This window comes from Vipera ursinii (genome assembly GCF_947247035.1).
Source record: "Vipera ursinii genome assembly, chromosome: 4".
NCBI classification, from domain to species: domain Eukaryota; kingdom Metazoa; phylum Chordata; class Lepidosauria; order Squamata; family Viperidae; genus Vipera; species Vipera ursinii.
In genome coordinates this window covers 68,274,483-68,300,969 of record NC_139514.1, presented here as the reverse complement: position 1 = coordinate 68,300,969, position 26,487 = coordinate 68,274,483, and the positions used below count along the sequence as shown (strand labels likewise).

The window sequence follows — 26,487 nt, the reverse complement described above, 5'->3', positions numbered from 1 at the left end:
ACCTGGTCAATGATTCAACCCACTCAATAAACTCCCCAGAACAGTTTCCCCAATGCATCAAACACACCAAGATCAACAAGAAAACATTTATGGTCTCCTTTGACATCACCGCACTCTTCACCTCAATTGACATCGACCCGGCTAAACAAACCATACATCACCTACACACTAAACACTATACCCACAAAGATGAGGCCACTACAGAACACTTCATATCCACAGAAACCATTATGAAGCTCCTGGATCTATGCACCCTGATGGGATCTCCCATATCAGGCCTAATAGCAGGGGCAGTCATGCAACAACTCAAATCCATAGCTCTACCACCATCCAACCCAAATTATGGACACATTACATCAATGACACCTTTGTCATCATCAAATGCTGCCAAATGGAAGAAATACACCACCTACTCGTGTATTCCCTGGGATCAAATTCACATGCAAAAAAGAAACAGACAACAGACTTCCATTCCTCGACATCAACGTAAGGAGACTAGTCACTGGAAACCCGCTTCTACTGCAAACCCATGCACACAGACCAGATCCTCAGCTTTGTAAGCAACCACCCTGCTGCACACAAAATAAGCTGTGTCCAGACCCTCTTCAGAAGGGCCAGGATACCCTGCAGCAGCACAACACTAAGAAAAGCAGAAGAGAAGCAGCTGCTCAACATCTTTCTCCATACCAGCTATCCAAAAAACTTCATATTCTGATACACAGCACCCAAACCACAACACACCACACAGCCAACCACCATGCAAAAACTACACCCAAAAGGGATATTGGACAAGACAGCCAGAATTCTCCAACCCCTAGGAATAGCAATAGCCCACAAACCCACAGCCACACTCCAGCAGAAATTATCCAGAACCAAAAAGAAGACATAGAAGGATGAAAGAAACAATGTTGTGTACAAAATCAACTGTAACCAAAAAATGCTCTCTTTTGCCAATCTCGAATTAATACAATTCTTATTATTTGGATAAATAATAATTAAATATAAACATTTTTCTAATATTTCTGCAAATAATAACCACATTGATATAAAGCTTCTTTTCCTAGTGGACGATCACTTGACTATAAGCCAGCAATGTGCAGCAGCAACCAAAAAAGCTAACAAAATCCTGGGTTGTATAAACAGAGGCATAGAATCAAGATCACAAGAAGTACTATTACCACTTTATGTAGCCCTAGTAAGACCACACCTAGAATACTGCAGCCAATTTTGGTCACCATACCACAAAAAAGATGTTGAGAGTTTGGAAAAAAAATTCAAAGAGGAGCAACTAAGACGATCAGGGGCCTGGAGTCTAAAACATACAAAGAACGGCTGTGGGATTTGGGTTTGGCTAGTCTAAGGAAAAGAAGAAATAGGGGAGACATGATAGCAGTGTTCCAGTATCTGAGGGGCTGCCACAAGGCAGAGAGGGCCAGGTTGTTCACCAAAGCACCAGATGGAAGGATACGAAACAATAGTAGGAAACTGACCAAAGAGAGAAGCAACCTGAAACTAAGAAGAAATTTCCTGGCAGTGAAGACAATCAACCAGTGGAACAGTTTACCCCCAGAAATGTGGGCGCTCCATCATTGTAGATTTTTAAGAAGAGACTGGACATCCACTTGTCTGAGATTATATAGGTTCTCCTACTCGAGCACAGGGCTGGACTAGAAGACCTACAAGGTCCCTTCCAGCTCTATTCTATTCTAACTGATCATCTTGATTGCCTTATCATAGATCCTGTTTAAAATTCTTATTTAAATTTGTTTTCCCCACAATATTGAAAACAATTCTTACTGGTTAAGATTTTCATTACACTTAAGTATGTAAGTCTTTTTCCTCATACAGGCCAACCCAACACTTTTACCCTTCTCATACCTTAAAAAAAAGAAAAAAGTCAAAGAAAAGAAAAAGAAATAAGAAGATAGAATATTACTTAAAATACATATTCCACTTAAACTAAAGTACATTTATATCCAGATTTTTTTCTCTTCTTTTTAACCATATTCAAGCATACGTTTAATCTTTAAGTGTTCCATTTAATAAATTCAATTATCTAATCTTTTAGATCTAATCAAAACATTTTTATCCATTCAAAGTTTTCTCAAGATCAATTTCACTTAAATATCTAAAACATTTCCTTTATATAAACCATCCCAACATTTTTATATTTCTTATGTCAAAAAACAAAACACAAAGGAAAAAAGAAAGAAAAAAAATACTATATTACTTGAGGGCTCATCCCTCTTAAAAAAATTCTTTTATATGCAAAATCTTTCTATTTATTTAACCATATTCAAACAGATGTTTAATTTTCAAATATTCCCTCTGATAGATCCCATCATCTAATTTCTTGATTCTCATTCTAGCCTTTTTTTTTGCCAGACATCTTTCCTGATCAATATGTTTCTCTGAAACAAAAAGTCTTCTCATGCTTTTGTGGATGTTGTTGTAGGAACAAAAGGCAAATCAGGTGAGATGTTTTTATAGGAAGGTTTCACCCCTCCATATCATTGATTTTTTTCCCCTTTCGTTCACTCTTAATTTCTCTTATCATTTTTTGTCTCTTAAGTTTTCATAGTTCCCCATCTAGATATGAAAAAGATGCTAAAATAGATGGTTTTAATTTGGGGAGAACAGAGTTAGATGAAATACTTTAAAATGGATTTAAAAAATGTATAGCTACTTATTATATAGGGAATTAGAGGAGGAGCAAGTTAAGGAGTCAATAATAAAATGGTCAAGAAATTTTGGATATACGATTGAATTAGATAGATGGCAGCAATTGTGGGAAAGAAACTATAAACTGACAATGGTGACAGCGTATAAAGAAAATATGTACAAGATGTTCTACGGATGGCATATGTCTGCAGAAAAACTAGCTAAAATGTTTAAGGACAGTTCTATGAAATGTTGGAAATGCCATCAAATACCATGCTTTTTCTATCATATGTGGTGGACGTGTACAGAAGCTAAAACCTATTGGAACATAATTAAATCATGGATAGAAAAGATGACACAACAACGTATAGAATTAAGACCAGAAATATTCCTGTTGGGTATTTTACCAGAGAAATATAGTAAAGAGAACACATATTTGATTATTCATATAACCACTGCAGCTAGGATTGTGTTTGCACAAAACTGGAAGGCACTGAAAGCTCCTCCAGAAGAAGAGGTGGTCAGGAAAATAATGGAATGTGCAGAAATGAATAGATTAACAATGATGATTAAAGATAAGACAGAGTCAGAGTATTATGAAATTTGGGGAAAATTTTACGAGTGGGTGAAAAAGAGAATATGCTTAAAAGACAGCTAACACTAATTTAGATGGACGTGAGGAGATAAGGATATTACCATACCTAATATAGACATTGAAAATCCAGGGAGAGGAGCTGCTCGGACATCACCCCTGAATTGTATCGGAAGAGGAATGGGAGAGAAGAAAGGAGAGGAGGGGGAAGGAAGTAGGAAGGTTGGAGGGAAAGAGGAGGAGAAGGGAGAAACTGGATGGGAGTAGTGAGGGAAAGAGGAAAGGAGAGGAAGAAGAGGGAAGTAGGAAAGAAAGGAGAAAGGGAGAAAGAAAGTAGAGAACAGGAAAGAGAGAGAAGAAGGGTGGATACAGTGAAAGGGGAAATGGATGAGCAGCACCCAAACTTAAGTGTATGCATTTATGTATGACGATATATAATACCTACAGCATTACTGATATAACAAATGTTAAATACTTGAAAAAATGTTTATATTTCATTGGTTAGTTTGTGGTATATTAAAGGAACTGTGAAAAATAAAATAAATTTAAAAAAAAGACTTATTTTGTGATCTTAGAGTATAAGTTATCTTTTCCATATCCATTATTTCCTGTAAGTTTTTTTTCCAGCTGGGTTGAGTCATACTTCCTTCTGTTGTTAAATTGTATCTTTAAATCTCTCTTCTTTGGTTCATCAGTTTTTTGTTGTAAAGTTAAATTGAAGATATATTCATTTATATTTTCAAAGTCATTTTTAATTTCCTCGTGGTTTGAGATCATTGTTGTTTGAATTAGTTGCAAAGTAGCATACATCAACTACTGGAAAGTATTTGTTTTTTCTTGGTATATTCTTTCTCTGGTTTTCCATGTTAGCAAAAAATCAGGGTTTTTCTTTCTCTGCAGAAAGCTTTAAAGTCACAGTTGAATAAGTATTTGTAATCCAGAAAGGTCAATTTTTATTCTAAAGTTTATAATTCTTGCTTTGTAGGTTGCTCAAGATGTTTTCTTTTGTCACAGCTGTTCTCTGTTATTAAGACATTGAAGGTCACCAAAAACAAGTTATCTTTTCCTGGGCTTTGCCATTATTGAAGCAACTACTGTATTTTCATCCACCACTAGATGTCAGCACGAGTTTCTTTTTCAGTTTTCAAAATAAACAATTATTTTCTTCTATTTACATGATTTTTAAAGGGAAATCTTAACACATTCCACCAATTTCAAACTTATCCAGATTTAGGTCTTATATTCATTTCATTTCAGTATATTTCTGTCCCCACTTAAAGGTTTAATTCACTGCTTCCATCTGTAGGAGGATAGGACAAAGATCCCCCTCCTTCTCACTTTTGGAGGCTTTTTGATTCTTGGGGTACCCCCCCAGGAAATCAATTATCAAGTAGAAGAGAGAAAATCACTGTTCTTACCCAGTTCCAAACATGTTGTTTACAGTCAACTTAAAATAGTGCTTTTGGGCTTCAGCTGCTTGTAGCTTGGGCTAGACTCTGAAGTTAAGCTAGCTTAACTGCTGGTTTCTGGAAGATTTTTTCCAGACTGATCAGATCAATCGCTGCTTCTCCGCACTCAGCAGAATTTCCCCCTTCTTTATCGCCTCTACGGGGTGACTTCAGGCAGAAATTGTCCTTAGGGTGCAGAGCCCCACAATCCCTCAGCTGCTGTGCTACTGCACAAAACTGGAAGCCACGATCCCAAATCCTTAATCTATACCCACACCAACTCCATATAGCACTAGTTCAATGGAGCAACACAAAAATCACCCACCATGCTCATGAGTTCATCAAAGCCTGGGACTCCATAAGCAATTCTATCAACAGACACATTGACCTACAACTAGCCTACAAACTCCTCAGAATCCAAATCAACCATACAGCCAACCAGCGACAGCACTGACCCTCAACCAACCAATGCAAGCCCCCCTCCCACCAGCCGTTCCACCTCCCAATGACCCTGACTGAGGTAACCTCCCCATCACAAGACTCACTGATGACTCATACATGACCCATCACAGACCCTCGCTTGTCACACACACAGCAGAAGCTGTTATAAACAGAAGAACACTGACATCCCCTAATCTCTGCTGAAGATGTTACCCAGCCTAGTAATGAAACATTCAGAAACCAACCCATAAGCTTGGAGAATGAATCTTCACTCTTATCCTAGCTGAGATACAGATATTTGCCACTACTGCAAACATCTAAACTATTATGTGCAGACAGAAAAAAATGTGCCACTGACAAAAGTAGATGCTTTCCTTTCAATGGAGATTAATTATGGAAAAAGAAAGGATTAACTCTTCATGTTCATATTTGCAGCTCAAGAATTTCTTGTAATTTTTATTTAATTTTTGAAAAAATTTGCCCATTAATTATTTTTAGGATCCTATCCTCATCTCTAATTTCACTTCTGCAGAGTTTCCATAGGAGATTTAGTGTCTTTGTAAATGAATGGCCATCATTCATGTTCAACAAAAAGATATTACAATTCAATATACTGTAGATTCAAAGTCTAGGGTGGAGAAATGCAGCAGAAGGTGCAATCCTGCTTTAATATTGTAAGGAACCATCTCCTCCCCCCCACAAAAAAAATTGTACTCATTTTATTAAAAAAGTACTATTCAATATGATTCTGTCCTAGTAAAAATCCTCTGATCTGGTCAGTAACAACTCTTTCTCTTGTCTTTAGGTATAAAGCCATAGTGAGACCAATGGACATCCAAGCTTCACATGCCCTGCTGAAGATTTGTTTGAAAGCCACTACAATCTGGATTTTCTCCATGCTGCTTGCCATTCCAGAGGCTGTGTTTTCAGATTTACATCATTTCTATGACAAGGGCACCAATAAAACATTTATTAGTTGCACACCTTACCCACATACCAATGAACTGCATCCAAAAATTCAATCCATGGCTTCCTTTCTCATCTTTTATGTAATCCCCCTATCTGTTATTTCAGTATATTATTATTTCATCGCAAAAAAACTGATTCGGAGTGCTTACAGTCTACCAGTGGAAGGAACTATTCAGGTTAGAAAGCAGGTATGTCATGTTTGATTTATTACACCTGTAAGGTAAAGGTAAAGGTTCCCCCGCACATGTGTGCTAGTCGTTTCCAACTCTAGGGGCTGGTGCTCATCTCCATTTCAAAGCCGAAGAGCCAGCGCTTGTCCGAGGATGTCTCCGTGGTCATGTGGCCGGCATGACTAGATGCCAAAGGCGCACAGAATGCTGTTACCTTTCCACCATAGTGGTCTCTATTTTTCGAACTGCTAAGTTGGCAGAAGCTGGGACGAGTAACAGGCGCTTACTCTGTTACACGGCACTCAGGATTTGACCCGCCAAACTGCCGACCATTTGATCGACAAGGTCAGCGTCCTAACCCACTGAGCCACCACGTCCCATTACACCCGTACACACCATCAAAATTACACAACTCCAAACTGAGGATAGTTTAACATGAAAACTATGCTGTACCCAGATACTCACAATAGTTTCTTCAGTTCTATTGAGGTTCTGAACTATTCCAGACAGCATACACAACCATCAAACACATTGGGATGACATCATTTTGGTGAAGACTATGTCTGGAACAAAGAATGGATATATAGTTTTACCACATTATGCTTGTTATGCTTGATTCTCATCCATTTTGGATGCTGTAGGTTAGGTCTTCATTACATGTCCAATGGACATGTATTTCTCATAGTGCTATCCTGGGTTTCTTCTCCTCCCCCCAATATTAATATGGAAAATGAATGAAAATGCAGATGCATTAATCACTGATCCACTTCCTTCCCACCAAATTATCTGATTCTCCCTCCATTTCTGAAAACAGTTCTACATTTGTCAACTTGCACTTAGCAGTGCATTCATCAAAGCTACAATTAATATTGTTGAGAAGAACAAGAAGAAGCTAAAGTACTCTGGGAGTTCAGAATTCAAGCAGACAAGCACCTGCCACAGAAACCCCCACACTTAATAATTGTTGACAAAATAGACAAAAATGTCTGAATAGTGGATGTTGCAGTACCTAGCAGAATATAAGATGTCTCTTGTTTTGAAGAAATTTCCAGGTAGGGAGTGCAATTTCTATTTATGCTATTAATCTCAGACAACTTAAAAAAATAACCTCACAAATTACCCAGTTCTGTGCTGCCATTTGTATGATACACTGGGATTGGGGCATCTTATAATAGTATTTCATTTGTTTTTATTTTAGTTACTGTGTTCTTGCTTATTTATGACTCCATTATTAATGTTTTTCTCTTATGCACACTAATGTAGATGAGACTGATAGATTGATAGATAGATAGGTAGGTAGGTAGGTAGATAGATAGATAAATAGATAGATAGATAGATAGATAGATAGATAGATAGATAGATAGATAGATAGATAGATAGATAGATAGAAATCATAGAGAGATAGAGGCAGAGACAGACAGAGATAAGCACAGACACAGTGGTGGGATTCAGCCGGTTCGCACCACTTCGGCAGAACCTGTAGTTAATTTTTGTTGCCCAGGCCCAGAATAGACTTCTGGAAGTGGCATTCACACAGAGAACTGGTTGTTCACATATTTGAATCCCACCACTGCATAGACATAGACAAATATAGATACAGATATATAGATAGAGATGATAGAGATAGATATGGAGGTGATATTTCTCTTATTTGATATTTTGTTTGTGTCTGACCTTAGGGCTGTAATACATTTGAACTGAATTGAATAGAAGAGAAAGAACTGGAGAAGAACAGCTGCAGGCCTCGGGTCTGGCTAGTCTAAAGCAAAGAAGAAATAGGGGAGAAATGATAGCAGTATTCCAGTACTTGAAGGGCTGCCATAAAGAAGAGGAGGGGCAGTCACGTTATTCACCAAAGCACCAGAGGGCAGACAAGAAACAATGGCTGAAAACTGAACAAAGAGAGAACCAACCTAGAATTAAGGAGAAACTTCCTGACAGTGAGGACAATTAACCAGTGGAACAGCTTGCCTTCAGAAATCGTGGGTGCTCCATCACTGGAGATTTTAAAGAAGAGGCTAGACAGTCACTTGTCTGAGATGGTATAGGTTCTCCTGCTAGAGTGGGGGGCTGGACTAGAAGACCTCCAAGGTCTCTTCCAACTCTATTCTATTCTAAATATCACAAAATACAAAGACTTGCAAATAGAAGTAGAACAACTATGGTAAAAGAAAGCAAAGATAGTACCAATAACAATAGGCACCTTGAGTGAAGTTCCAAAAGATCTAAAGCACTACTTGAACACCATCAACATTGACAAAATCACCACTAGTCAATTGCAAAAGGCAGCCTTACTTAGAACAGTTTATCTTGCAAGAATACCTTTAACTCCATCAAACAACTACTTTTGCCTATCTTAGGTCCTTGGGAAGGATTCAGTAGGTGGATAAAAATCCCAATACAGTGTGAACATCTGGCTGACTATGCTACTAATCATAATAATATATTATATACCCTGTGTATCTTGCCTGATTCCCAGAAACTCTGGGCAATTTTTGTTGCTTCTAGCAGTTTTCCAAATTTTGAAAACCCTTCCAGCCATTTGGAGAGATAGATGAAAAGCAGAAGAGGCATAGTTCATATTGTCTGACTGAATAGTCATACCACAATCAAAATAGAATGGTTTTGCAAACCAGCAAATTATTCATTCAATGAGAATGGTGATGAGTGTTGACTTCTTTGTTCTGGTTATTCTATTCCTACCTTTCATTACAGATGCATAAGGGACAATGAGATATGGAAAAAGAACTTTAGAACAGCAAGGAAGATACTGCTGATTTTCTCATTCCAGCAATTTTTAGTGATGAAACAGCCAATATCCATATAGGAAAAATAGTTACCTAGCAGTTTGAAATTTGAAAATTAATGTTAGGACCTATTTGCACTTTAAGTATGTTTTGTATAAGAATGAATTGTAAATTATATGCTTGAATGATTATTGGAAAATGATTTGCTGCTATTTTCAAAAGGACAATCATTGCCCATTGTTGGAAGGAAACTAGAATGAACAAGTTTCCGTAGTACCTTGGTAACTTTCTAGCCCCCCCCCTTTTTTTTTTTTGCTGAGAGATGAATTGCTTTCATTACAGCAATTTTTTCTGTTCTCATCTCCAAGTCTAGATGGAGTTGCAAGATACAGTGTCACCTTCCAGCATAAATCCAAGATCTATAATTGCAGTGGCAGAACAATCACATTCATATCCCTTGCTTAATTTCCTTCCTTCCTTTCTTCCTTCCTTCCTTCCTCCCTCCCTCCCTCCCTCCCTCCCTCCCTCTTTACATTTTTTTATTTTTACATTTCATTGCTGTAATAAATGTTTCATTTACATTGGGCTAATTGCCATATAACTAATTATATAGAAGGTTAAGTATGCATTAATTACAAAGAATTTTAACTCTAAACAAAAGGCTGTGAATCATTCCAGTCACTTCATAAATACTGGAATGGGAAGCACCAGAACGCTTTTATCCTTAGTATGTCCTCTTACATGAATCAATAAATTTCAGTGCTTCTGTGTCTGTAAACATGGCCATCACACTTAGTAGCATTCATATAATACCTTATATGGTATAATATATTGTCCAGTATTACTTATATAATACAGTATATTTTTGGCTTATGAAGCCCTTTGTTAGCTATCTGGATAATATGGAATGATATAATCTAGCACCCTATTTTAACTACTATAAATATGTGGTGGAACATGCATTTGGGAGCCTAAAAATATGTTGATCTTATGTACCGTAGGCATTCATTAAAAAGAAAACTGCAAAAACCAGGTTTCTGGAGGCTGCTACAGATTTTCTATGTTGTTATTCCTTCTAATGATTGGCTAATCACTGGCAGCTGTTGTTTTCTTACATATTTTGAGCCTCCTTAAAAAATTAAAAATGTTTCTACTTGTTTAATCAGCTGGTTCTGAGTGCTGGTGTCAATTAAGGGAGAAAGTATACATAAGTCAAGAGAGTCAACTCACTATTCACCATGCTTTCAACGGAATCAACTTTCAATGGAAATTGTTCCCCCATTTTGCTGAAGAATCTTCATTTCTTCACAGCTACATGAGCTTATTTCTCATCATGCTCTACAGACTTCAGATTCACAAATGCTCATTTCTATTAATACTTCTTGCATTAAGAGAAGAGGCTGGTTTGATGATGGTGCAATAAGAAAAAGCTAGGTTTCTCTTGCACAATGGCACTGTTGAAAGAAAAATCTTCATCAGTGTCCAGTCCAAGCCAGGAATAAACAAAAAGGAGGCTGCTTTAGAAAGAAAGTTGTAGTTTATTGAACAGCAGAGCCAGAGAGAAATGTGGCTCTAGGAAAGCTGACCACATGTAGCTGGGAGTGGTGGGTTTTTATACCTTCTTGGGCTTTTGTGTTTGAGGTTGTTTCCTGTTCCTGTGGCATGAACTTTGACTTGAGTTTTTGAGCATGTCCCTTTGCTATTCTGATGGTGGTGAGTTAATCCTATTACGTCATAAAGGTCATGTTTTTAGAGTTTGGGTGGGGGAATGTAGATTTTAGGGGTCTTTGTCTTTCTAATCTCATCAGCTCCAAGCTTTCTGGCCCCAACCTTTCTGAATAGGATTATCAAATCTGCATTTCTACAGACCTGGCCTCTGCCTAGTTTCTGCTTGGGGCTATTAAGAAAAACTGGGCCTGCTTTTCTGCCTTTGAGATCCTTTGGGGAAATATAATATTCTGTCCTTTTTAATATTCCACCAAAATATTTCCTTCTCTGGGGGTGTGTGTGACTTCCCACAGCATCTTTGTCATTATGTTACATGCCACATTAGCCATCAGGGTTGTTATATTCATAGCTGTATGCAGTACTTCCCTCTGACATGACCATTTTCAAAAACAGTTATATCTCTGAGGCTAGCAGAAGAAAGTATTATATTTCAATTTAAAATGACAAAGGAGAGTTTTGCAATCCTGAAATTTATGACAATAGACCTTGGTTCATGTAGTATCCATCCTCTGAAGTGACTCTTAATTGCTATTTGGGAGTCTCTATAGTATTCAATGCTGACCTCATCCCCAATAGCATTCTTTTGTTCAAGACAGTGCATCAAGTAGGAAATGCAACCTTGAACAAAAGAATACCAGATAAAACAAGAGGGAGATGAAAATCAAATCAAAATGATCATGGTTGCATTATACTATATATACCTGAGTGGATACAGGGCAAGGAGAGAACCATTTGTGGCAGTAATTGCTCATAATGCTTATAAATATCATAAAAATCATATATAAAGAATAGTTTTGAACTCTTGACTTCAGGAAAGGGCTAGCATACTGTATATGGGAAATAGCTAGTGAGGGCCTATAAATTGTAAATGACTATGGTGGCTTTTTCACAAATTCTGTGATTCTTTTCATTATGGAAAAGTAATTGGGAGCACACTGACTGGGTAAGCTGCCACCACAAAGGAACCTCTAAACATAGGTGGAAAATATACTAAATCATGTTATGATTTGGTGTAATGCCTAGTTTTTGTGTCAGGTTAAGATAAAGACTGCCATCACTAAACATGCTGAACTATACTTACCCTGCCCCTTGCAGTAAAGCTTGGCATACTGTACAATAGCAGCCAATAAGTGACTGATATGAGGGTTAGCATTTGGTCTTGTAGCATATAATGAGATTGAATGCAGAAAACATGGCTGCTTCTCATGCTGAGTATCAGCTAGTAAAAGTTAAAATGAAGCACTAATTTCAAAAGGTGGTCTGTGTCAGATTATGTAGACCTCTGCCTACATAATTACATTACAATGTGGTCCTAAAATACAAAGGACATGTTTCTATAGAACATGAGTACTTGGATAGGACTTCAAATGGTTGTAATCAGGGGTGCAGAGCATGAGTAATATTTAGAATGACCAATTTCAAAAGAAAAGCTATTCTTTAAGAAAATACATAAATGAATGACCCAAGAGAACTGGAAGTCAGTGTGAGCATCCATGTATAGATAACTAAATAACTAGATAACTAAAATGAAACTAAACTGAAACTAAAACTAAACACAGGGTTCCATCTTATCTTTAATATTGTTGACCTAATATCTCTTTTTTCTTTTCAGATGGAATCTCGGAAACGCATCGCCAAGACAGTGCTAGTTTTTGTCTGTATCTTTGCTTTCTGTTGGCTCCCTAACCATATCATCTACTTATATCGGTCATATCATTATTCAGAGGTGGATACATCAGTCCTGCACTTTATCACTTCTCTTTGTGCTCGAATATTGGCATTTATTAACTCTTGCATAAATCCTTTTGCCTTGTATTTGCTCAGCAAAAGTTTTCGGAAACAGTTTAATCACCAGTTATCCTGTTATAAAACCCGTCTTCTCATTCGATCCCAGAGTACAGCCAGAAGTACCACCCAGATGACATCTTTCAAGAGCACCAACCAGCAGTCCATGATCACCTTCAGTTTTATTAATGGCAACCATAACCGCCATGAAGAAAATGTACAGTATGCATGAAATTAATACTTACTGCAAGAGTTTACTAGCCATTGCTGCCTATTTGTATGTAGTCGGCAACAAATGTACATATGTACATAAAGAAATGGGTCAGTGGCCAGACCATGGACTAGGCAGTGTGCAAGAAAAAATAATAATGCAGGCTTAAAGGGCTGTCCATACCTGCATTTTGTTTTTATGATTTTTTATTATGCTGGTCCATTTTCATTCAAATTTCTAGTTTGATGCTTTGCAGATGTAAAGGGACTGCAACATCTGGCATTATCACACAAGCCAGGAATTCTGAGGGCACCTGTTAGAGAAAGGGTGGTCTAGCATAGTGTTTCACAACTTTGGCCCCTTGAAGATGTGTGGACTTCAGCTCCTAGAATTCTGCAGCCAGCATGACTGGCTGGGAATTCTGGAGGCTGAAGTCCACACAACTTCAAGGGTCCAAGGTTGAGAAACACTGCTCTAAACCCAAACAAAGGCAGGGGGCTTAATGAAAGAAAATAATTTCAGAGAAACTATTTTTGATATAGGAAGCTTTGGACTTTATTGCTGAGATGAGCCTGTCCCTCACTGGGTTTTCTCTGATGTACAAAAAACAAGCACAGGATTCAGTGCAAACCCAGCTTTTTAGTACCTTCTGAACCTTTCTTCTTAGCTTCCCTACTTCTTGTATAGCACTGGTATTTAAGATCTCTTTTTTAAAGTGGAAAGTCAGTGGGAGCTTCAGGACAATCTGAAGAACTCTAAAGACCAAGGCAGAACAATGCCAAGCACTTGCATTCAGATAACAGATAAATGTGTACAGCATGAGATTCTTCTCCCTTGGACTGATATCTTACAGAATCTCTCAGTTGTACTGATAAAATAATATAATCTCCATTTGTCCACATTCAAGCTTAAGAACATGCATTCATGGTTCTTTGCTTTCTGTATTAAAGAAAAGTAAGACAATTTGTTAAAGGAAAAGCACCATTCTCTTCAAAAGAAATATGTTGAAACCTGTTTAGAGTCACTTAACTAAGTGGAAGAGCTTTATTGTTATTATTTACTTTTTAATTCAGTTCAGTCTGGAACAGATAAAAATGGTTCAAATCCTAAACAAGGGCCTAAGAGCTGTTAAGGTAATGTCTGAGTACATAGGAAGTTCTGAGTAGGGTGGTTTTTTGCAAAGTCAAAATATTCAGGTCTAATAAGTTCAAAATGTATGTATCTAGACAGCCCTGTGGGTATTTCTCCAAGGACCCCTATTACTATTGGTATAACCACTGATTTTTTCCTCCACAATCCCTCAACCTCAATTTGCAATTTACAATATTTCATTTTTCCTGTTGAGTTTGTGCATCAACTGCTTTGCAATATGAATGAACCAGACGTTTTTCCTTTCCACAATAGTGATGTCAACCATGTTGTGGGCCAGATCTCTGTCTGTTTGGATCTGAAAGTTCTGCAGGATCTTGACCAGTTCGTTTTCAAGAACTTTTGTCAACTTGGTGTTCCCAGTGACTTTTCAGGCAGTATTAATTCATGATGTTTTTTTAAAAAGGTGTAAAGAGAATTGAGTTTACTGGGGTTTGTCTCACTACCTTTCTCCCATCTGAATGCAAAAGTATATTGCATATAATTTGAATGTGAAAAGGGATGCCAATTCAATAAACGTAAGCTTTATTATGTTTACAGATGTATGCATTTTATCATATGTGGGATGGAGTGTGGGGAGAGTAAAGCACTGATTTCTCCAAATGTCATAAAGTTTTTAGAAAAATGTCTTTAACCCATGCATCAATAGTATCCAGATAAGTCATATTGTGCTCTATATATGTTTCTTTATGGTGAACAAATGTAAAAGAAATCTCAATGTCTTCCTTACATTTTCAAAAATAGACTATAGTAATGATGTAAGTGACTACTGCTAAAATCTCAACCATTTTTCTTCTTCTACAGCATTATACTCCAGATGATATAAGTAATGCAGTTGCAATGTTCTGATATTAACAGACTCAAAACAAATAGAAATTCCAGAGTTTGCAATGACAAAAACATTTTCAACATCTGGCATGTATTCTAATAAAAAAGGATGAAACATGATGGAGACTAGCTAGCCTAGAGCTCGTATTGTTCTCAGTTTGATTCCCCAGAGACAGATTAGTCATGGAAAAAGTATTGACAAGACTTTCAAAAATAGTTACTGTTATATACTGGGTTCAATGCTTGATTGACAAGACGAGGCGAGTGAGTTCAGCAAGAATCATTCTTTATTTGTTGCAGGAACTGAACTGAGGAACAGGGCTGCGAATGCAGCAATTTATACCCTGGCCTCTAGGTGACAGCCAATAGGTTTAAAGCAACCTATTGCCACCCAAGAAGCAGCCAATGGCGGCGCTGGAGACGGGTTGTCTGAGAAGCTGGGAGCCGTTAGCCAGCTTCCCTGCTTAAGCAACCTTCCAGCAATTAACCCCACATGATATTCTTAAGTAAGACAAAGCCCAATACATTATACCCCTCCCCCCTAGAATGTACACACATTATAACAACAAAGGAATGATTACAGCAATTACAATTACAAATTAGGACTGCCCCTGACCTTCGCTCATTCCGCTGGGACCTGAAGACCTGGCTCTTTGAGCTTTCTGGCCTGGACTGAGAGTATTAATTGGGGTTTTAATTGGATTTTAATTGGGTTTTTTATATTTATTCAAGGTCTAAATGTAATCATTTTAACTGTTCTTAATTTTTGTAATTGTTGTATTGTTATTTTAAAAACCTTGTGAACCGCCCTGAGTCCTACGGGAGAAGGGCTGTATATAAGTCTAATAAAGATAAAGATAAAGATAAAGTTTTACAGAGATACAGAAGTACTATGCAAACGTACACATATTTCCGTACTTGCTAATACAGAGGCTCTCCTGGCTAGCATCAATCAATGACACATACAACATTATAGCTCAGTTATTTTGGAACAAAATCTTGTAAATACGCAGGAGGCTTGCGAACCCTCGTGGAAGGCCTGGGAGAGCCAGGCACTCTCCGGTCTACCAACTTGCCCACCGGGCTGGGTAGACCAGGGTCCATATGTTCAAGCGAGTCTGGCTGACTCAAAATTCTCTGGCTGGCCATTCCCAGTTGGCCCACCCCAGAGTCTAATCCTTCCACAGAGTTAACACAGCGGCTGTAGTGTTCTGGTTGACTATCTCCATCAGGGGCCCCATATCGCACTCCTGGGATTTGCCCCTCTACGAACATCTCCCTGTTGCTCTGACTTCTTGGGACCTCAGAGCATATGGATTGATTGGCCTGGCTGCCGGTTTGCGGCCTGTGGATGGGACCTGGAACGAAGTCCTCACTTTGTGGCCATTTTGGAAAATGCTTTCTAAGCTGATCAATATGGCAACGAATGACTTGCCTGCCCTCTAGGCCCACTCCATATGAGAGAGGGCCCAACATTTTGGTGATTTTCCCTGGCACCCACAAGTTCCCATGCCCATAGTTCCAGCCCACACCCCGTCACCCACTTGCAACCCCCTCAGGGGTCTTGGGCGAGAGGCCTTTGCTGCCACCCGGTCTGGGTGCAACCTGTCCAGTTTCATGGTTAGTCACCTCCCCCAGCACAGCTCTGCTGGGCTTTTGCCCATTGCCATGCATGGTGTGGAATGTTGGCAGAGCAAAAAGCAGCCAGTCTGTGGTGCCAGTCCCCAGTCACTATGTGCTTCAGTGATTCTTTCATGGTGTGCACCATTCATTTGGCTTGCCCATTACTTCATTACTAGATGGGTGAAATGGAGCCGATGTCGCATGCCTAATGAGGTTTGCCCTCAGGAAAGCCTGAAATTCTGCCGCAGTGAATTGGGCCCCATTATTGTACACTACAACGTCCGGTAGCCCGTACGTTGCAAGGAGTTTCCTAAGCACCTGGATGGTCCTAGCAGTAGTCATATTTGCAATTGGTATAACTTCCAGCCATTTAGAGTGGCTGTCGACCACTGTAAGAAAGAGCTGCCCCTAAAAGGGCCCAGCGAAGTCTATATGAATCCTCAACCAGGGTGTGTGTGTCTCCTCCCACCTGTGGACAGGAGCATGCGGCATTTCAGGCCTCGACTGCTGACTCGTGTAACACCCATGTACTTGAACTTCAATGGCTTTATCTAATCCTGGCTACCATAAATAGTTTCGTGCCAAAGCTTTCATGTGAACAATACCTGGATGACCTTCATGAAGCAATTGCAATACCCTGTCCCTTAATGAGGTGGGAACAATGACCCTGTTCCCCCATTGAATACACCCCCTATGAGCTGAGAGCTCGTGTCTCCTTGTGAAATAGCTCTGGAACTCCAGGCCAGGGCTTTTTTCTAGCCACCCCGTGTGGACCCAAGATAGCACTCTGCTTAGAGTTTTGTCTGCCGCTGTTTCTGTGGCTATGTCCCCCACATGGAGGGGAAACTCCGGCAGGTCCTGAATGAACAAAACGTGGGCCGCTGGGGCTGGATCTGGCTTGATTTGAGGCAGTGGAAGCCTGCTCAGGCCATCTGCATGGCTCATATCCTTGCCAGGTTTGTGAATTAGCTTAAAGTGGTAAGCCGATAAAAAAATGGACCATCTTAACATTTTAGGGGATAAGATGTGGGGTGTCTGTCTGTCTGTAGTGAATAACCCCAATAGCAGTTTATGGTCTGTGAAGACCATGAAGTCCCTGCTGTATAAGTAGTCGTGGAATTTTTTTTACTCCAGCTACTATGGCCAATGCCTCCTTATCAATTTGTGCATAATTACACTCAGCGGAGGACAGTGTCCTGGAATAAAAGGCAATCAGGACTTAAGTCCCATCTCTCTCCAAGTGACTTAGGACAGCCCCCACCCCATATGGGGATGCATCACACACGCAAGGCATACTGGCATCAATTCCTTAAAGTCAGTGATCATAGAACTGACGGACACTAGAGCCTTCAATTCCTGAAAGCTTCTTTCGTAAACACTAGTCCACTTCCACGCAGTATTTTTATCCAAGAACCGGTATAACGGCTCTGCCACTGCGGCCTTGTTAGGAAAGAATGCATGGTAAAAATTTAGGAGGCCTAGGAAAGCCTGAAGCTCTCCCTTCATTTTGGGGCTGGGTGCCATCTGAATGGCTTTTACTTCTGACTCAGCAGGGTGGATGCCATCAGCATCGATACGGAAACCCAAGAACTCAGTTGAAGGGACTCTAATACTACACTTATTCTTCTTAAGCTTAAGGCTTGCTTCATGAAGCCTTTGGAGCCTCCTTGCCAACCCCTCAGTGGATTCACCGGTGATGAGCACATCATCGAAATAGGGGCAAACCCCCAGAATGCCCTTGAACGTTTGCTCCATAATGCCTTGAAAAATGCCAGGGGCTACGCTGACCCCAAATTACAAGCATTTTATTTTAAACGCCCCCCTGTGGGTTACAATTGTCTGTGCTGCGGCTGTGGCCTTGTCAACAGGAAGCTGTTGGTAGGCCTGAGCCATATCTAATTTTGCAAAAATTGTACCACCTTGCAAGGACGCCAGGATGTGGCTTACTACTGGTACCGGGTACGCATGCTGTTTGAGTGCACGATTAATTGTGCATTTGTAATTGGCACAGATTCTGACCTCCCTGTTGGCTTTTAGTGGCATGATGATTGGGGTCTCCCATTCACCCCCATCTACGGGCTGCAGTACTCCCTGTTCTACGAGTTTATCTAACTCAGCGTCTATCTTGTGTTTAAGAGCAAATGGCACTCTACAAGGTTTAATCCTGACCGGTACTACAGTAGGATCTAGTTTAAATATTATTGGCGGGCCTGTGTACATCCCCAGACCTGAGTCAAACACATCTGCGAATTCCTCGCATACTGTCTCTAGACTTACGACTTGCGTACGGTTGATTCTGGTTACTTGGATGCCTAGTGCATCAAACCAGTTGAGCCCGATGAGGCTTGTTCGCTGACCCCCCACTATGACAATGTCCAGGTGCCCAGAAAACCCCTTAAATTTGACGTCCAGTGTGGCCTCACCCTTCACTGTGTCCCTGGCATTTTGGAAGTCAGTATAATGTCAGATGACCTCAGCTTGGTCCATCTCTTGCTGCGATTGCAGATGAAATTAAATGTCTCAAGTGAAATAATGGATACGGCTGAGCCCATGTCCAGCTTCATCTTGCAAGGGACCCCTTGCAGTTCTACCTGAAGTCTAAACTTCAGCTTAATAGGGCGGCGAGTTCCTGTGCGGCAAATGCTTCTGTGGCTGGAGCAAAACCCTATGCTATACTGCCCGGGCCCCCCGGTACCTCTCCTAATTGGAATGTCCGACTGGTGATTCGACAGCTGCTCCCTCTGGCGACCTCTGCAGATGGACGCGATGTGGCCAGTCTTCCCACAGTCCTGACACCAGGCTGTCCAGAACCTATAGTCCATGCGTTGGTGGTGGCCGCCACATCCTTGGCACCTAAGGAAGGGATCTGCCTTGTAAATCGCCCCTTGTTGCTTGTCGCTGTGACACTGTTGGTCGTTGTGTCTTTGTAGCTTGTCGACTTCTGTGTTATCTTCTGGGTCATCCCGTGTTCAGCGTTCTCATGGTGGATGGCTTCCTCGTGCTGGGCTGTTTTGGTGGGCCGCATGGCTCATACGGCCCCGCCGGCAGCTTCATCCGCCATGATCTCTTTCAGTGCATCTGGGAATGACAGAGTCTCTTTGGCGAAGAGTTTTTGCTGTAACTCTTGATTCCGGAGACCACAGACAAGCCAGTCTCAAAGCATCTCCTCTACATCAGAGAACTGGCACAGGCGTGCAGCCTGCCTCAACGACGCGATGAATTCAGACGCTGTTTCACCACGCGTGGCACCAAGCGATTACCGACAGCTTGGGCTGGAAATGGTCGCCGAGCCATTTCTTCAAGTTTGCGAACGTTACAGACTCCAATGGCATTGGTGCAAACAAGTTCTCCATGATGTTGAACGTGGCTGGGCCGCACACACACAGGAGCATAGTGGCCTTCAGGCTGTCCTCAGTGACTTGATTCATGCGTAGATAGTTCTCAACCCTAGATAGATACGAAGACCATCTTTCTGGGTGAGCTATATCAAATTCTTCCAGCTTTCTGACCTTTGCCATTTCTGCTGGTCTTCGCGGCTGGGACTCGACGTCTTCTTATCCTGTTCCTCCGTATGCCCAGGGACTGGTCTTCTGGGCGCTTGGTCGCTAGCGTGGCTGTGCTAGGCTGATCGTGGTGGTGGTGGAATTGCTTTTCCTGCCAGGTACGTTCGGCCTCTCCCCTAGTGACTCTCAGTTTTGTTGGAGAAGCAGGATCCCACCTTCGTCGCCAGTGTTATATACTGGGTTCGATGCTTGATTGACGAGATGAGGCAAGTGAGTTCAGCAAGAATCATTCTTTATTTGTTGCAGGAACTGAACTGAGGAACAGGGCTGTGAATGCAGCAATTTATACCCTAGCCTCTAGGTGGCAGCCAATAGGTTTAAAGCAACCTATTGCCGCCCAAGAAGCAGCCAATGGCGGCACTGGAGATGGGTTGTCTGAGAAACTGGGAGCTGTTAGCCAGCTTCCCTGCTTAAGCAACCTTCCAGAAATTAACCCCACATGATATTCTTAAGTAAGACAAAGCCCAATACATTACAGTTACCATATTATAATTTTGGATGTAACAGAAAAAGAAAATTCATAAATATGGGGTGGCAGAACAATTATACTAAACATAAATTAAAATTAATTTTAAATATAAATAAGATAAAATTTAGCTTTTGTCCTAGCATCAACCCTACTTTTTGGAATGCTATCTCTCTCTACATTCTGGTTTCTGATTAGGTGGATTGCTAAAACATTAAAACAAGTAAATATTTGGATTTTATTTTATTATTTATATCCTGTCTTTATTATTTTTACAAATAACTCAAGATGGCAAACATACCTAGTACTTCCTCCTACTGCTCTTGCCCCACAACAACAACCCTGTGAGCTGGGTTGGGCTGAGACAGAGTAACTAACCTGAATTCACCCAGTTGGCTTTCATGGCTAAGAGAGACATGACTTCATGGTCCTCTGCTTTCTAGCTTGATGTCTTATCCATTAGACTAAACTGGTTCTTAAAACAGCTATAACAATGCAATACCTAAATGCTAAAGAAGGGGTTTTTTTTCCAAATCAAATTACAATCACACTATGTAAGCAAACTGGTCCACCAGATGTTATGTAGCACACTTCACAATAAATCATACTTCTTTAAGAAATGTTGACAATTGAAGGTCAGCAATATCAGAACTTCACAGATTGTCTATCTATGGAAGAAAGCAGTAAAAGCTTCTTCAGTAATCATGAATCATGAAGACTTCAACACTGAGCTTGATTTTTATCAATGTTTATTAAGTTACATTAAATCCCTACTTAGATCTCATATTATTTATTCAAGCAATGTAGCAGACATAGGTGCTATAGAACAAATCAATCCTATGGCTGAAGCCTATGTAACATATACTTACTGCAGGCAATTATTCTAACACAAATTTAATAAGAATAGAAAAAAGGTATTACCAAGATCCAGGCTTTAATAACTATATTTTTTTTAAAAGAAAGATTTCTTTTGCTGCAGCAAAGTAGAATAAAATGAGCCAAATCATCAAATATTGTAATATTGGAATGATTTTCCATTACAACTTTGCAGCATCTTATCTCAAGGTATATATCTTTCCTGCCAAACTGTTCACTCATAAAATAAATGCAGCTGTAAAACTCCACATGAATTGTCATTTCAGAAGGTCAGGGAACTTACAATGAGCTGTTTAGGACTAGAGACAAGAAGAGTGCTCGATATAATCTTAGGAGACTAGACAAGTCTATATTTGTAAACTAGAATAGAATAGAATAGAGCTAGAAGGGATCTTGGAGGTCTTCTAGTCCAGCCCCCTTCTCAACAGGAGAATCTATACCATCTCAGACAAGTCTAGCCTCTTTTTAAAAATCTCCAGTGATGGAACGCCCACAATTTCTGGGGGCAAGCTATTCCACTGGTTAATTGTCCTCACTGTCAGGACATTTCTCCTTAATTCCAGGTTGCTTCTCTCTTTGATCAGTTTCCAAGCATTGTTTCTTGTCCTGACTCTGGTGCTTTGGTGAATAACATGACCCCCTCTTCTTTGTGGCAGTCCCTCAAACACTGGAATACTGCTATCATGTCTCCCCTATTTCGTCTTTTCTTTAGACTAGCCAAACCCAAGTCCTGCAGCCGTTCTTCATATGTTTTAGTCTTATGAATGGAGCCATTTGGGGATGCTGCCTTAGCCGGCAGCCAGTATTTACTACATTTTTTATTTCCTTAAGTGCCGGCTGCTGGCTCCTTAACTTTCCTTTCTAGCCATTTAGTTAATTCTTAAAGGGGAATGCACCTGTTTAAGTTAGTTCACTCAGCAGCTTGTCTTTTCTGTCTCTGGAGGCTTTTCCTTGTTTGATAAATATATAGAAGAGGGAAAATATGGGGGGGGGTATCAAATTCTTCCTTCAGAAGGAGATGGGAATAAGAAAGAGGGAGGCAGGGAAGGAGGGAGGGAGGGAAAGAAGTCCCACCTTAGCACTTGGCCATCAGCAGCCCTGCCATTGACTTTGCTTGTCAAAAAGTTGCAAAAGGGGATCACATGACCCTGGGACACTGTGACCATCATAAATATTAATCAGTTGCCAAGCATCCAAATATAAATCACATGACCCTGGGGATGCTGCAATGGTCATAAGTGGGGAAAATGGTCATGTCATTTCAGTGCAATTGCAACTGTGAACACTTTTTTTTGTTTGGTCATCAGGTTTTTGACACCTTGCTAGGTGATACTCGAATATTGCCATGCCCTGCGATCCCTTGGCTAATTGTGCTACTGCACAAAACTGGAAGCCGAAAATCCTGATTCTAAACAAAAACTAAGGATTTGCATAGGAGAAGCATCAGGGGCAGATGGCACTATGAAAGAGAAGACAATTCAAGCCCCTCTTCACTCCCCAAAGTATACTTCTTAAAGTGGGCAAGCAAGCTGTTTTCACTGTACCAACCTTAAATCATTTTTTTCTTTCAATTACCTTGGATAAGTACACATTTGGCTACTATGATTCTACCCTGCCTCTGATCATATGCTTATAATGTTGGGGTGGGCCTGAATTATTTACACAGTGCTTTTTTTCTAAAAAAAAAAGTGCTGGAACTCAGAGGTGCTGTCACTGGGAGCAATGATGGTGTCTTTCTACAGTGTTGCTGCCCGTCCATTGCACCCCTGCCCCTGTGCCTCGGAGCCACATGCCGCGGGGATTCCCCTCCCCATAGCCGCCATGGGGATTCCCCTCCCCACAGTTGCCACGCCACGGCCCCTTGCTGAGCCACCACCCAGAGCTGCTCCGAACCCCGACCCAGAGCTGTGTTCCTCGTGGCAGTGGTCTCTGGCGCCTAACAGCTGATGGCCTCCGGCACTGGCACTCATTCACTTACTGCCCCGTCGCTTCCAAATGCAGTAAGTGAGTGAGCGAGCAAGTGGCGTTTGGAAGCATTTGAAAGTGATGGGGCAGTAAGTGAGTGAGTGAACGAGCAAATGGCATTTGGAAGCGATGGGGCAGTAAGTGAGCGAGCGAGCAAATGGCCTTTGAAAGAGACGGAGTGAGTGGGGGGAGAGACTGAACGAGGTGCCTTTGAAAGAGACAGAGGAGTGAGTGAGAGTGACTGGAGGCTTTTGTGAGCAAACTGTGAGTGAGTGGGGGGGCTTTTGCAAGTGAAGGGGGAGAGAAAAAGGGAAAAGTGAGGGGGAGAAGAGAAAAAGAAAAGGCACTGACTTCTGACTTCCTCTGTTACAGGAGTAGAAGGAAGCATTAACATTGAACCTCAACATTTTGCTTTTCTATATTATAAACTAGCCATTTCTATAACAATAAATGAATCTAACCAATGAAACCCAAAATACCCCCCCTTTTTTAGTCATCAAGTTTTTGACACCTTGTTAAACACTGGTGGTGCTTGAATATTGTCATGTCCTAAAAGTGGTACAATTTCTGAAAAGGTTGAAAAGCCCTGATGTAAATGCAGCCTAAATTGTTTATTGCCATCCTATTTGCAAATAATATCTTACTTACCTAGTTGAGATGGTGTAGTTGGGCAGCAGGGAGAGTGCAAAGTTCCTGCCTTCGCTGCAGACAACTTGCCTGTGCAACGTTTGCCAGCCGGGTCTTTTGGTGTGCTCAGCAGCAATTCCTATTGGCTTTCAAAAGCCAATAGGCCAGGCATAGGCAACCTTGGCTCTTTTATGACTCATGGACTTAACTCCCAGAAGATGTGAAATAACATAAACTGGAAGATGTTAAACTGTCCTTCTATTTCTCTCCTTCCCAAAAATTGTGTTAATGAGTCCTTTCTAAGCTCTGCTGATCAGCTTGTCCTGGATTGTTTTGCCGCAAAACGGAATGGTTTGCAAGTTGCAGTTGAGACAGCCCATCTCATTTTAGATATATCACATATAATTGAAGATTGTAATTAGTTGCATGTGCATGTTCAGCAAATGTGATGTATTTGTGCTGGCATTTCTAGCCCCTTTCCAACCACATCCAGAAAAATTTGGAACAAACATTGGAATTCTCAAGGCCACATTTGTTATTTCCCAGCAATCTGTTACTGAAAGGAAAAAGCAATCCCTGCTGCGTTACTGATCCCAGAGAAGCATTTGCATGTATGCAGGTATCCTTAGGGTGCCATAGTTATGGATGAGAAATATTGGTTGCAAAGTTGGCATTTCTGGATGTAATACAGATATTTTGGACTTATTTTTGTTTCTTTGCATGTTTGATATTTTTAAAATGGCATATGCTACTGACTACACTTGTGCACATATGTAACATCTTTTGCTAGGATACATGACCACTGGTTGTCCAGAATGTGAAACGTGAAAGATTGTAACTAAACAAAATTTTAATGTACAGATAATACCACCAGAAATTATTTTAGCCTTTTTAATAAATGTTGTTATTGATGTTAAGCTCACCATGGAAAACATCATATATTGTTATCTATATACTAGGTTAATTATTTAAAGACTGAAGTGCAACATAACTAGATTCTAAATAATCTATTTTTCAAAAGCACACAACAGTCCAAACAGTAAAAGTAAAGTCCAAATTAAGAATATTTCATTCTTAAGAATTGTTTAATTTAAAGTGGTTGGTTGTAATAGATGGATATAGATTCAAAATATTTTTCAAGAGTATGTACAAGATACTATTTTTTTTCTGTTGTTGTTGTTAGTTGCGAAGTCGTGTCCGACCCATCGCGACGCTATGGACAATGTTCCTCCAGGCCTTCCTGTCCTCTACCATCTTCTGGAGTCCATTTAAGCTCACGCCTACTGCTTCAGTGACTCCATCCAGCCACCTCATTCTCTGTCGTCCCCTTCTTCTATTGCCCTCAATCTTTCCCAGCATTAGGCTCTTCTCCAGTGAGTCCTTCCTTCTCATCAGGTGGCCAAAGTATTTGAGTTTTAGCTTCAGGATCTGGCCTTCTAAAGAACAGTCAGGGTTGATCTCCTCTAGGACTGACCGGTTTGATCGTCTTGCAGTCCAAGGGACTCGCAGGAGTCTTCTCCAGCACCATAGTTCAAAGGCTTCAATTCTTTGGCGCTCAGCCTTTCTTATGGTCCAGCTTTCACTGCCATACATTGCAACTGGGAAGACCATAGCCTTGACTATACGCAATTTTGTTGACAGGGTGATGTCTCTGCTTTTTAGTGTGCTGTCTAGATTTGCCATGGCTTTCCTCCCCAGGAGCAAGCGTCTTTTAATTTCTTGGCTACAGTCCCCATCTGCAGTGATCTTGGAGCCCAGGAAAATAAAATCTGTCACTACCTCCATTTCTTCCCCATCTATTTGCCAGGAATTGAGAGGGCCAGATGCCATGATCTTGGTTTTCTTAATGTTTAGTTTCAACCCAAGTTTTGCACTCTCCTTCTTCACTCGCAACAAGAGGCTCTTTAGTTCCTCTTCACTTTTTTTTCTAGCATCAGCTAAATTAGACATATTACATTGAGAAAAATGTTTCTCATTTCCTTCCTGTTACCTTTATTGATTTCATTGCAGAGATGTTAACATAGGAAATAGATTATTTTGTTATCTAATTTTACCTTCCAAAAGACAGAAGCAGATGAAAAATGTGAGGTTCTTTCCTGTTGGCTTTTTTAATTAGCTGTTTTAGATTCTAAAAGTTTAGTTCCTAAAGAAGTAACCCTGTAAATAATTTTAATGTCCTCCTCTAATGCAGGCTCTTTTATGACTCAAGGACTTCAACTCCCAGAATTCCTGAGCCAGCATGGCTCAGCTTGGAAACCTCTCCCTTTCCCCTCAGCATGGCTGGCTCAGGATTTCTGGGAATTGAAGTCCACAAGTCATAAAAAAGAGCCAAGATTGCCTACCCCTGCAATAGGCTTTCGAAAGCCAATAGAGGGAGCTTTTTTTTTTGCAAAGAAAAAGGTGCCGGAACGCCATTCTAAGCGTTCTATGAGAAAAAAAGGCCCTGTATTTACATATAATTTAATTTTCCCAATGGCATTTGGCCCATATTCTGTCAAAAACAGAGACATGCCTGGAAGTGAATCATTTGTGCAGACGTTGCTGCTGAGACTGAGATCATCTTTTCCATTTATCTCTGGCTTCATTAAAACCCTGACCCTTGCCTGCTTTCTAGCTCATGAAAAATGGAGCAGTACAT

General features: G+C 40.4%; 1 protein-coding gene across 1 annotated transcript in view; it reads left to right on the top strand.

Annotated features, from left to right (window-relative positions):
• GRPR (gastrin releasing peptide receptor) overlaps nucleotides 1-26,487 on the top strand; it is a gene marked incomplete at both ends in the record, with an annotated part of 64,775 nt that overhangs the window by 9,785 nt on the left and 28,503 nt on the right. The window contains 2 exons of the mRNA XM_083361284.1: nucleotides 5,948-6,299; nucleotides 12,369-12,763. Coding sequence (XP_083217410.1) covers nucleotides 5,948-6,299; nucleotides 12,369-12,763 — 747 coding nt within the window. The remainder of the gene's footprint in view (nucleotides 1-5,947; nucleotides 6,300-12,368; nucleotides 12,764-26,487) is intronic.